Source organism: Ochlerotatus camptorhynchus, unplaced genomic scaffold (assembly GCF_037179485.1).
Source record: "Ochlerotatus camptorhynchus isolate MF236.1 unplaced genomic scaffold, CSIRO-AGI_Acam_v1.1 ptg000550l, whole genome shotgun sequence".
Classification (NCBI taxonomy): Eukaryota; Metazoa; Arthropoda; class Insecta; order Diptera; family Culicidae; genus Ochlerotatus; species Ochlerotatus camptorhynchus.
Genome location: NW_027041033.1, coordinates 3,416,626 through 3,429,054, shown reverse-complemented (window position 1 = coordinate 3,429,054; position 12,429 = coordinate 3,416,626). Strand labels below are relative to the sequence as shown.

At 42.7% G+C, this 12,429-nt stretch overlaps 1 protein-coding gene across 7 annotated transcripts in view; it reads left to right on the top strand.

Annotated features, from left to right (window-relative positions):
* Positions 1 to 6,131, top strand: part of ssh (Protein phosphatase Slingshot) — a 52,572-nt gene extending 46,441 nt beyond the window's left edge. For 6 of the 7 annotated variants that reach the window (XM_065236392.1, XM_065236393.1, XM_065236396.1 and 3 more), the window contains exons 5-7: positions 1,639 to 1,833; positions 1,887 to 2,156; positions 2,218 to 6,131. In XM_065236392.1, coding sequence (XP_065092464.1) covers positions 1,639 to 1,833; positions 1,887 to 2,156; positions 2,218 to 4,750 — 2,998 coding nt within the window. In that variant the 3' untranslated portion in view covers positions 4,751 to 6,131. The remainder of the gene's footprint in view (positions 1 to 1,638; positions 1,834 to 1,886; positions 2,157 to 2,217) is intronic. The other variant, XR_010518720.1, reaches the window with a different exon arrangement.
* Positions 6,132 to 12,429: the final 6,298 nt, after the last annotated feature.

The following is a 12,429-nucleotide window of genomic DNA, read 5'->3' as shown; positions in this document are numbered from 1 at the left end:
CGATGTTGGAATTCATACCACCAGATGGCCTGACTTTGACGATAAGAAGCCTGGCGGGAGCTGCATTGCGATCTAGAATTGGCAACGACATCAGGCAGGGGATGTTCCAAGACAGATCTTGAATTATACTCGCCTGATTGGGAGATTCGGTAGACCCCCTCTCCGTTTGCGGAGCCGGGTCGACTCCGATTAGCGATGTCAGCGGGGGGTGCGACTGCGTTGGAAGGACTGGGGGCTTCCAAAATACTGTCCACGGTGCGTCCCAGGGTCCAAGATGAAGAAGATGGAACCGGCTGATGCGGAGTTGATTCCATGTTCCCAATAATAAATAAGAATAATGTTGGAGGGTAAACACTGTTTCCAATCTTAACAGGAATACCAAAAGCATGACAATCGCTATTCCCGGTCACGCCTATCCTTATCATAACTAGGGATAGGGAAGGTAATGTTGATGTAGTACTTACTTAACGAGAGGCCACAGCGACACCCTCATGAGTGCTACGGAGTTGGAGAATTGGGTGGAGTATTAGGTCAAAATTTGTGCTCTCTAAACCCGGCGATGACGGTTTATTCTGTTGTGGGAAAACTTGGGATTAAACCCAAGATTTTCTGCTCAGTAAGCAAAAACGATCCCAGGGTCATCGAGCATCTCTAAACCATATCACTCCACAACAATGAAGAACAGAGATATGTGATAATTCATATAGTTTCTGCGGTTGATGCATAATTTTAAATATACGAATGGTACTGCCAACCACAGCGAATTTGGAACTTACCATTTGTTTAGGATATAACGCCTGTGCCCGGCACCTCTACTGGATCTTCATGTCCACTATCTGTCACTGTTTGCAAAAATATCTAATTCGGCCTATTCTGCGCGGCGTGTGAGGTGAGGTGACAGTGAAGTAATGGTGAAGTGACAATTGTCACCTCGGGTGAGGTGAGTCTCCCTGCAAATCAAATGGAGAGTCACCTCACGCGAGGTGACAATTGTCACTTCAGAAGTGACAGCGTGTCACCTCACCTCACACACCACGCAGAATAGGCCTTAATAGCATATCAAATTGATTGGTCAATTGAATTTCATAAGAAGAAGGATCAAGCGATTGCCCTTTTCTCTTGCGCTTAGGTACCATGGCGGCACAAACAAGTATCTTCAAATCGATTTCCAAGCAGATTACTATAAGAATCCGAAGGATCGAAGAGGCATTTTCCAAATCGATGTCCAAGCAGGATTACCTCGGGTAGGGTCCAAACAAGGACCGAAGAGGAATAAAAATCAAACAAGGTAGAAATGTTACAGGTTGAGCACTGTTGTAGCTTTGGGTAGCAGTAACGCTTCCTTCAGTAAAAAGCAAATAGATCCGCACGACAAGAGAGCTTGATGTGGACTGATATGAATATATGAAAAATAGAAGTTCTAGATCAACATTAAAAGTGGCATCCTGGCGCGGATGACCACATGTTATGGCACGGAATTTACGAATTTCTGTAACAATCCTGTCTAAACTCCTACCTCGATGTCTTTATTATATCAATCATTATTGAGATCGATCCATCGAAAGGGAAACCATACACAAACCATCGGTGACACCCGATTATGTCCCAGATTTCACCGTTCTTTCCCTTTTCTTCCAGGTCCGCCCTGCAAACCCTGCACAAAGTGTCCTCGAAGGCACGGGAGCACAACTTTTTCGCGGGCGGCTCATCGCACGACTGGGTATCCTACTACGAGAACCACGTCGATTCCGACCGATCCTGCCTGAACGAATGGCACGCGATGGATTCGATCGAGAGCCGTCGCCCACCGTCACCGGACTCGATCCGGAACAAGTGAGTTTCCGCGCGCTTTATTCAGTTGAATGCTTATCGGTATTGTTTTGCAGGCCCACGGAGCGCGAGGAAACGGAACGTGTCATACGCACAAAGCTCAAGGGGATCATGATGACGGTGGACTTGGACGTGGTGACGTCCAAGTTCATTCGCGTTCGCCTGGAGGAGCAGCTGGACATGGATCTCGGCGAGTACAAATCCTTTATCGACGAGGAGATGTTGGTCATTCTCGGCCAGATGGATGCCCCGACGGAGATCTTCGATCACGTGTACCTGGGCTCCGAGTGGAACGCCAGCAATCTGGAGGAGTTGCAACGGAATGGGTAATTTGATTTGAATCAGGTTGGACGTAGTTATTGACGGTTCGGTTTTTTATTTTTGCAGTGTTCGACACATTCTGAACGTGACCAGAGAGATTGACAACTTCTTCCCGGGGATGTTCGACTACTTCAACGTGCGGGTATACGATGACGAGAAGACGGACCTGCTGAAGCATTGGGACAATACGTTCAAGTACATTTCCCGCGCCAAGATGGAGGGCTCGAAGGTGCTGGTGCACTGCAAGATGGGAATTTCCCGTTCGGCTTCGGTGGTGATTGCGTACGCAATGAAGGCAAACGATTGGGATTTCAACGAGGCATTGAAGCATGTGAAGGAAAAACGGAACTGTATCAAACCGAACAAGAACTTTATCATGCAACTGGAGACGTACCAGGGAATGTTGGATGCGATGAAGAATCGGGAAAAGCTTCAGAGGAGCAAAAGTGAGACGAACCTCAAGAGCGGAAGCGGAACGAAGGAGGGACGGTCACTGCCGGGAAGTGAACCGACTCCGTTGATACAGGCGCTGAACAGGGGAAGTGCCACGAACACATTGAACAAGAGCGGCCGATTCCTGAGGAGGTTGGGTAAGCGACCGAAGAGTTGGTCCCCGGACTCGGAAAAGGCTGCCCTGTTGTTGGAAACAAGTCGCCAGCAGTCGCACTCGTTGGAGCATCTCATGGCGCCGACCAATGAGGCTAAAACTATCCGAATGCCATGTGGAAATGGGCAGAATTACAGTGTGTCGCAAAACCAGATTGTGCACCTGCAGGAGGGAATGCAACAAGACGATGAAGAAGAGGAAGAGCAGGAAGAGGACGACGAGGAGGAGGAGGAGGAAGAAGAAGAGGAGCAAGAGCAAGAGCAGGAGCAGGACAAGTCAGTAGTGCCATCAGCGTTATCAGCATCCTCGGTTCGGTCGATAATCAGCGAGCTGGAGTCGTCGAATAAAGCCAAAGAAACCAGCAGCAACCACAAGAGGAAAGGTTCGTCCTCGTCGGTGGCCTCTGCGACCGGTTTGAGTCTAGCACCGTCGATCGGTACGGATGACGACGTACGGGATCATCAGTGGGATCCGGGGGAAAAGATTCCGCTGCCAGCAGTGACCATTGCTCAATATTGTGATACTAGTATCGTAGCTCAACCGGTGGTCTGCTGGACAAGTCAAAGTCAGATCATCCAGCAGGTTCCACCGGTCGTCTTGCCGCCGCAACAGCAACAGCCTGTGCAGCACGTGTCCCGTCAGAGTTCCTGGTCCAGTGTGGATTCCGCCGTGGTAGCCGATATGATCCGTGGCACACTTTCATCGGCTTCGCGAAATTCGAGCTGGGGTTCTGGTGATAGTCAACATCCGATGGCCGGAGGGCAACAGGGAACACGAATGGCGCCGGCGCCACCTTCCCGTAACAGTAGCTGGGGCTCGTACGACACGAGCAATGCCAGCAGCATACAGACGGTGATTGAAGTTCCTGTAACTCCGGGCAGCTCGGCGGAAGAGGACACTGGACAGAGTGGAATCTTTCCCTACGATAAGGACGAGATTCCTTGGCACCCTGGAACGGTCAAGCGGACGAAACAAAAGATCGAAGAACGGTCTACGTCTTCAATAAAACGCATTTGCAGTGAAAAATTTGGACAGAAACATCCAAAAGGGGACGATGAGGATAACGACGGCCGGGGGAAGGTTGGAGGATCCCAGCAGCGATCGAACAGTGAAGAGGTTCTACCTTCGAACCGAACCACAACGACAATGGTTTCGACAACGTACACGCGGTTGTCCGCATCGGCACCGGACTCGTACTGTTTGTGTCCCTTCGGAGGTAAAAAGTCCGAAGAGGAACAACAATCCACCGGGAAGGGACACCACCGACGGTTTAGCTTCCGGAAAATCGTTCCGGACGAGAAGAAGACTGCCACCAATGACGAAAACACGGCCATCAGCGTCAGTGGAATTGTAAAGAACCTCAAAATGAGCTTCGAAGCCAAAGTGGGCGATCGAAGCAAGAAGGAACCGAAAAAGGTTCGCTCGCTGCCATCCTCTCCGGTTGCCATACACACAGAACTGAGCAAACAGGGCCAAAACCCTGGAAAGCAGAACCAGCAGGAAGACATCACCGTCCGAGATCTGGTTGATCGATACGAAGCCCCAAAATTGCGCGCTTCGTTCAACACTCACCACCGGCACAATAGTAGCAGCGGCAGTTCCACGACGACCAGCACCGGCAGCACGGACCAAGTAGTCCTCCGGCAGCGACCACGATCCGTCTTTGAACCTTTTAAATATAAACATCTTCCGAACCGGCCGATGACGATTACAAACTCATTCAATATTCTTCGGTCGGCGGACGACTTCAGCCGACCGCCGCCATTCGGTGGCGGTGGTCCCTTTGTCCGAAGTATCATCGTTCCTCCGATGACCACCTCCTCAAACAGTGGCAATCCCGGTACCGACGGTGGTCCGGGACCCGGCTCCGGTACCGGTAAGAAAATAATCCAATACCACGGGAAAACTCACCCGCTGGCCAAGATCAATCTGACCAAGCATCGCATCAATGCGACCTCTACGACGGCAGCTACGGCGTACAATACGATGTAAAGTGAAGTTTGTTCCGAGTGGATTTCCTCATTTTTTAGATTGTGGAAGCGAAAATGAACCCTCTCTCTTAATAACCGACAAACAGGGCTTTCAAGAAATACTAATCCGATTCCAACTCCGACCGTGTTTCCAAAATAACACATATGCCACAAAGCCCCACAGTATTAGGTAGCCACAACCAACGAATTTGGAAAGACCAGCATTTTTTTTAAAATCTAAAATCTTACTCCGCCTCACAACACAATTGGCATGCCTCCCAGCTTGTCGTATCATGGACGGTTCTTCGGAAAGGATGCGAGCTTCCCTGTTTGATCTGAATGAACGGAGACTCTCTTATCAGAACATCTCCCGCATCACGTTTTCGTGTGTGGTGAAGAAGATTTTCATCTAACTAAACTAGGTCACAAAAAAACAGAAATCTTAACGAAATACGCTTCGCAAATTAAAAAAGGCACTTTTTCTTTTCCTTCGTGTGCGTGCGGTTGTGTGTATGTGCGACTCTGCAATCACGCTAGTGTCCTCATTATAGGAATGCGCATACATATGTGTGAGTTTGAGCTGACAAGGGCAGCAGCAAAGCAAATCAAGTGACGCGCTCTTTCTATGATTTTTTTTCTGTACATATACAATTATGCAGTGTTAGATTTTAAGAACTCCCACAAACCCGCCCAACTCCTGTCACGATGATGACTTAGTCCTGACTACCTATACCTTTAATGTTTGTGTTGTATAATTTAGTGGATAAAGGGGGAGATCCCCCCGAAATGCTGTGTTTGTCCCCGCCTACCCATTTTCATCGATTCAAATTGCCTTGCTTGTAAAAAAACAGTACGATTATAGATAGTGCAGCGCCTCGGTCGATGAAGCCATTTTTGTGATTTTCAGCTTTCCCCATTATTTGATAAGTCGTAGTAGTTTTGTGTATTTTTCTGATTTGGTTTGTTCGGGCGCGCAAAACTGCTATCAGCTTTACCTACTAAATTGTTGGAATAACTAAAACTATACAAATATACGAAACTAGTGCGCAGCGCATTGCGAATGTAACACTGTGGAAAGGCTAAAACAAACAAAAGGTAAACGCATAGCAGTCATACAAGCAAAACTAGTAGCTACACAATATTCAAATAATTGTTCGAATATTTTATGTGGTTTTTATAAGCTTTTAAACTGAGAAATGAATCAGATTTGGAAACGAAAAAAACAAAACAACAAAAACAGAGTAAACATACTGGATCATTCATTGAAAACGCATATTGTAACAACAACAAAAAAGCGACTTGGCATCAATTGTGAAAGGTTACAACTTATAGGAACAAAATAAAACAAGAATTTGTATTTAAAGACTATAAAAAAGAGCTAAAACATGATACAAGTAAACGAGCGATGTCGGGCTGGTTGATTCTTCGAAACTCTCCCTGGTGCAACTTGTGTGCTGTGTGATTATACCGTTATTCTGTTGACTGAGACATGGCTCGATGACCGTTTATACAGCATTCAGGACCACTCCCTCGGTGCAATTGCTTCCAATTTGGAATTCCATGACTAAATGGTGTACTCGATAAAAATGGCACACACATAAACAGCTGTAATGTTTTAACTATTATATACCAAATAACTCTATATTTTCAGAGACGATTCTTTAGAGAGTACTGAACAGCGTGGATTTTCCATTCGCGACCGGTAACTTAGATGAATCTACAGCTGTTCTTAATAACGCTTTGAAAACGTGTACCAATCAACTAATTGAGCAAAAGTTTGTTTCTTTGAAAAACTCGAACAGCTGGTACAATTTGGATCTTTTGCGTCTTAAACGGAAAAGGGACAAATGGTACAAAAAGCTTTGTAGATCAAATAATGACAATCATTGGTACACAATCGCGCGTAATAAGTATTCACAATTGATAAAGAAAACTCGTTGCGAATAGGTATGTTCAAAGGAAGATTTATCAGCATTGTTATTGCAATTGCAGCTAAGTTTAATGATTATTTTGTAGACAGTGTTTCATTCATTAATCAATCCATTGAATTGGTCGATGAACATGACGAAATAAAACAGCCAGTTAATAGTAGTTGTAGATTTGAAGTTTTTCACCCAACTACATTAGATGAACTAAGAGTTATTTGTTTTTCGTTAGGAAAATCGGCTGGAGTAGATAATGTTAATGCTAGATTTATTCAAGATTGCTTTCATGTCATTGGCCACATCTTGCTGGACCCTATTAATGAATCATTGCAAACTGGACATGTGCCACAAATTTGGAAGGAATCCTTAGTGGTTCCTATTCAGAAAGTTGCTGGAACGATTAAAGCCGAAGAGTTTCGTCCCATCAACATGTTGCACACATTTGAGCAAATTTTAGAACTTGTTGTTAAAAGCCAGCTGTTGGAGTATTTAAATAGTAATAGTTTGTTGATACCAGAACAATCGGGATATCGGGAACGTCATACCTGCAGGGCTGTTACAACAGGCGCGGATATCGCGAATTTCGCGGATTTCGTGATTTTCGCGGATTTGTCGCGGATTTGAAGTTTCAGTCGTGAAAATCGCGGAAACATTAAATGATGTCGCGAAAATAGCGAATTGAATGATGTACTGTCACACAAATTGTGGAATTCATTGTAACCTTTCCGTCCCGTATTACCTATTTAGCTGTCATAAATTTTGTTGTTCATTTGGCTTTCAATTTTTTACCGGTTCAAACTAAACACCCTGCAAATAATCTAGAAATGATCTTAATTCCATAAGTCATACCGGATTTACACGGAAATTCCCTGAGATTTGTCCAATGTGAGACATTATCATGTTTTTTTTTATTTCCAATATGAACATAGCATTTTTCGTTGTCAAATCATAAACGAAACGTATATATGCGAGTAATAGCCATGTATACCGGATATTCTAGATTCTCCAAACCGTCCTGGAGTTCAGTTGATTTGTTCTACTATATCAACCAAGACTGCAATAATGTCTGTAGTATCGAAATAGGGAAGAGCGCTACTTCGTCGTAATCGCCCATTTCCGTTTTATCGAGCAGAAATCATCAATAATATCAATGATTTCACAATGCACAAAACAATAATACGTTTGTTCCGATGCGTTAGTTCATTAGCTACAACATAAATCCTATTAGAGCGCATTGCATGCATATGTACGCTCATTGTTCTCAAAACAAAAGAAGCGCTCCTAGTGCATCCCCTTTTTCTCCGTTTATCCGTAGGACGAAGAAAATCTAATGGCGTTTCAATGCGTTTGGACGGAATTGAAACGCGTAGGACGAATTAAGAAGCAAGAAGCAGTGTTAGATTTTGAATAATATCTCAACATTGTTTGACTCTTTATCAAATCCAACGGTACGTATGGAAAGGTGGATAAATTTAGAAGTTATCTTTGATGAAAACATTCCATGTTTCGTTCGAACCCTTTCCAAAAAGCGTGGTAAAGTGCGGGATGTCCTTAGTAGAACGGAAATTAGATCAAAAACCCTATGTCCAAACAGATTCAAAGTGTCTATGTGGATTGTACCCGACCTATTGCTACGTATACAAGATGTTATAGGTTCTGAAATCATTCTGGAGATCAGATTATTTTTCTAATTGATCAACCAAGACTAATTCAATATCTGTAGTATCGAAATATGCCCAAACAAATTTGCAGTGTCTATGTGGATCATGCCAACCTATTTCCGTGTATGCCAAATGTTCTAGGATTTCCAAATCGATATTTCGATACTACAGATATTATCCTAGTTTTTGTTGATCTAGTAAAACAAATCATCTGAAGTGCAGGACGATTTGGAGAACCTAGTCATTTGGTATACGCGAAAATAATTAAACATTATCCATATAGAGACTATGAATCCAAACAATATTTCGATACTACAGACTTTATCCCAGTCATGGTTGACCTAGTAGAATAAATCATCTGAACTCCAGAACAATTTGGAGAACTTAAAACATCTGGTATACATGGCAATAGTTCATGCATGATCCACATAGACACTGTGCATTTGTCTGGAAATATTTCGATACTAAAGACATTGTCCCAATCTCGGTTGATCTAGTAGATCAAATTATCTGAACTCCAGGACGATTTGAAGAACCTACTAAATCTGGATTACTCGGAAATAGATCATGCATGATCCACATAGACACTTTGAATCTGACTGGACATTTTTTGATACTACAGACATTATTGTAGTCTTGGTTGATTTAGTAGAACAAATCAACTGATGTCCTGGACGATTTGGAAAACCTATAATTTCCGGTATACATAGTAATAAGTCGTTCATGATCCACACAGTCACATGAATACGATTTGGCAGACCCCAAGGAATATCCGTGTAGATACAGAACCGCGACGTGACCAATAAGTGTGACTTATGAAACTCTGGCAATTTCTCGATTATGTGCAGGGTGTTTGGTTTGAATCGGTCAAAAATTGAGAAAACTAGAGCCAAATTAACTACAACATTTAGGACACCAAAATACGTCAGAGACGCAAAGGTTAACTTTCAAGAAAATTTGCATTTCAAATGAAAACACATAAATTTTTTAAATAATGTTTCATCAAATCTAGGCCGGTATTATTCAATAGAATCTCATAATGTAAGGGTGTTACATAATTACTCAGAATTTATACTATACATAAATATTTTTTTAAAGTTTACAAACGATACTCCTTTAGCTCAGTTGGTAAAGACGCAGCTACAAAGCAGGTCCATGCTGGAGGCGACTGAGTTCGATTCCGGTCCGGTCTATTAATTTTTGGGGTTGGAAAATTGAGGATAGGATGGTACAGGTATAGAAAGCTCTCAATTAAAATGTGAAAGTTGAAGTACTAAGTTGAGAGAAGGCAAAAATCTAATATGCTATAAGCAATAAGCTTGAAATACCATGTAGTATTATACAAATGGTATTTTTAGGCAATGAAAACAGTTTTTTTGTCGCGGATTAGTATTTGAAGTCGCGGATTTATTTTGAGAAATCGCGGATTTCGCGGATCGATTTTAGAAAATCTTGTAACAGCCCTGTACCTGTGAAATCGCGTTGAATTTGATACATATTAGCGAAGTGGAAAAATAACTTGGGGTGTAAAGATACGATTGTTGCTGTTTTTTTGGATCTTAAACGCGATTTTGAAGCAATTTCTAGGGCCTTATTGTTAAGGGCCACCCACATTAGATGCGTTAGCGTTGCGTTGGCGTAAATTTGACAGTTAGACAATAGATTTTGCTGTCACTTTGCCGCAACGCGTCCGATCCGGATCAAATGTGCGTGGGCCTTTAAGATCAATCAAGCGCGTTGGAATTACGAGTACTGCATATAAATGGTTTGAAAGCTATTTGTCTGACAGAACTCAACGGACTGTTTTGAATGATTCTGTTTCCAGTACCGTGGGGAATAATCATAGAGGTAACTCTAAGACCAGAAGGTCCCGAAGAAACGTGCTCAACTTTTTGGCTCAGCTCTGGTACAATCTTCGGTCCCAAGCTAATCGATGCACCCCTCGAAACATAGGAAAATCCACGAACTCCTTATTTTATCTGTAAAATCTTCATAGTGAATCAAAACAAACATTGTGTAGTACTAGAATTTCAACTAGAATGGGGTACGTTAATCGATTTGCTTGGGACCAATAGGCTAGTCAAGTAGTGAGCCAATTTAAAATCGTTAGTTAGCATTTAGATGATGCCGTTTTACACTTGAATGGAGATTTGCGGAGATGGTTGAAGTATAAGCAGTTGAAATTGAATACAAATAAAACTAAATGTATGGTAATTTCGCGGAATAGAGTAAATGAGAACGTCTCTGTTGTAATTGATGATGAGACTATTGATCGCGTTCGGGAGATTAAATATCTTGGCGTGATTATTGATGAGAACCTTAAGTTCAACTCTCACATTGTCATCAAGAAAATTGCCAAGAAGTATGGAATTCTATGTCGACTGAAAAACGATTTAACTATTGCCAGTAAAATACAGCTATACAAATCAATCATCTCTCCTTATCTAGAATTTTGCCCTTCCATTTTATTTCTGGCCAATGCAACACAAATATCGAGATTACAGCGTTTGATTTTGAGATGTAATAGATTCACTTCCTCAACTTTGATGCTAGACGCCTTACAGTCAACAATCAATACGAAACTAACGATTTTAAATTGGCTCACCTATTGGTCCCAAGCAAACGGTTAACGTACCCCATTCTAGTCGAAATTCTAGTACTACGCAATGTTTGTTTTGATTCGCTATGAAAGTTTGACAGATAAGGTGTTAGTGGTTTTTCCTATGTTTCGAGGGGTGAATCGATTAGCTTGAGACCGAAGAGAGTACCAGCATAGAGGTAACTCTAAGACCACTGGGTCCCGAAGAAAATCCTTATTATTATTGGCTCACTCAGTACCAGAACAACGGTCCCAAGCAGTCCCAAGCTATTTCACTCACCCCTGCATGTTCTGCATGAATCCACACACCCCTGATGTTATCTGTCAAACTTTCATAGCGAATCAAAACAAACATAGTGTAGTAATAGAATTTCAACTAAAATAGGGTACGTTAATCGTTTGCTTGGGACCAATAGGCTACTAAAGTGGTGAGCCAATTTAAAATCGTTAGTTTCGTATTGATTGTTGCTTATACCAACAATCAATACGAAACTAACGATTTGAAATTGGCTCACTACTTGACTAGCCTATTGGTCCCAAGCAAATCGATTAACGTACCCCATTATAGTATAAATTCCAGTACTACACTATGTTTGTTTTGATTCGCTATGAAAGTTTGACAGATAAAATGAGGGGTTAGTGGATTTTCCTATGCTTCGAGGGGTGAATCGATTAGCTTGGGACCGAAGATAGTACCAGAGCTAAGCCAAAAAGTTGAGCTTGTTTCTTCAGGACCTTCTGGTTCTAGAGTTACCTCTATGCTTATACCACAAACGAAGTGACAGACGGAGCGGCTCGAAAACTTTGGTGACTTACCTGCTATTGCAATTTTTCAGTGTACCACATGGCAACACCACTACTACTGAACTGTACCACATGGTAACACTACTACCATAGAGGTAACTCTAAGACCACTGGGTCCCGAAGAAAATCATTATTATTTTTGGCTCACTCAGTACCAGAACAACGGTCCCAAGCAATCCCAAGCTATTTCACTCACCCCTACATGTTCTGCATGAATCCACACACCCCTGATGTTATCTGTCAAACTTTCATAGCGAATCAAAACAAACATAGTGTAGTAATAGAATTTCAACTAGAATAGGGTACGTTAATCATTTGCTTGGGACCAATAGGCTACTAAAGTGGTGAGCCAATTTAAAATCGTTAGTTTCGTATTGATTGTTGATGATACACTCTTTGCACACTGTCAAAGATCATATTGCACACAAAATCAACTATGTTCAAATCAAAACAAAAAAACTAGCCCATCTGGTGGCTGATGGCACAAGGTTCTAAGAAAATTCTATTACAGCTGTCCGATCACGGACACTGGAGATGGTGTGGCAATCCTCGGCTCGGAGGATTCCAGCTGATTTGGCCAATTCCCCCTGTGGGAATGCCAACGGGAACACAACGAAAAGCTCGACTGAAATCCAACTCAATTCATAGCCCTGAAAAGGACTGTTTTGGCTTCGGCTTGTCCAAGGAGGAAAAAACGAGAATTAAAACCTTC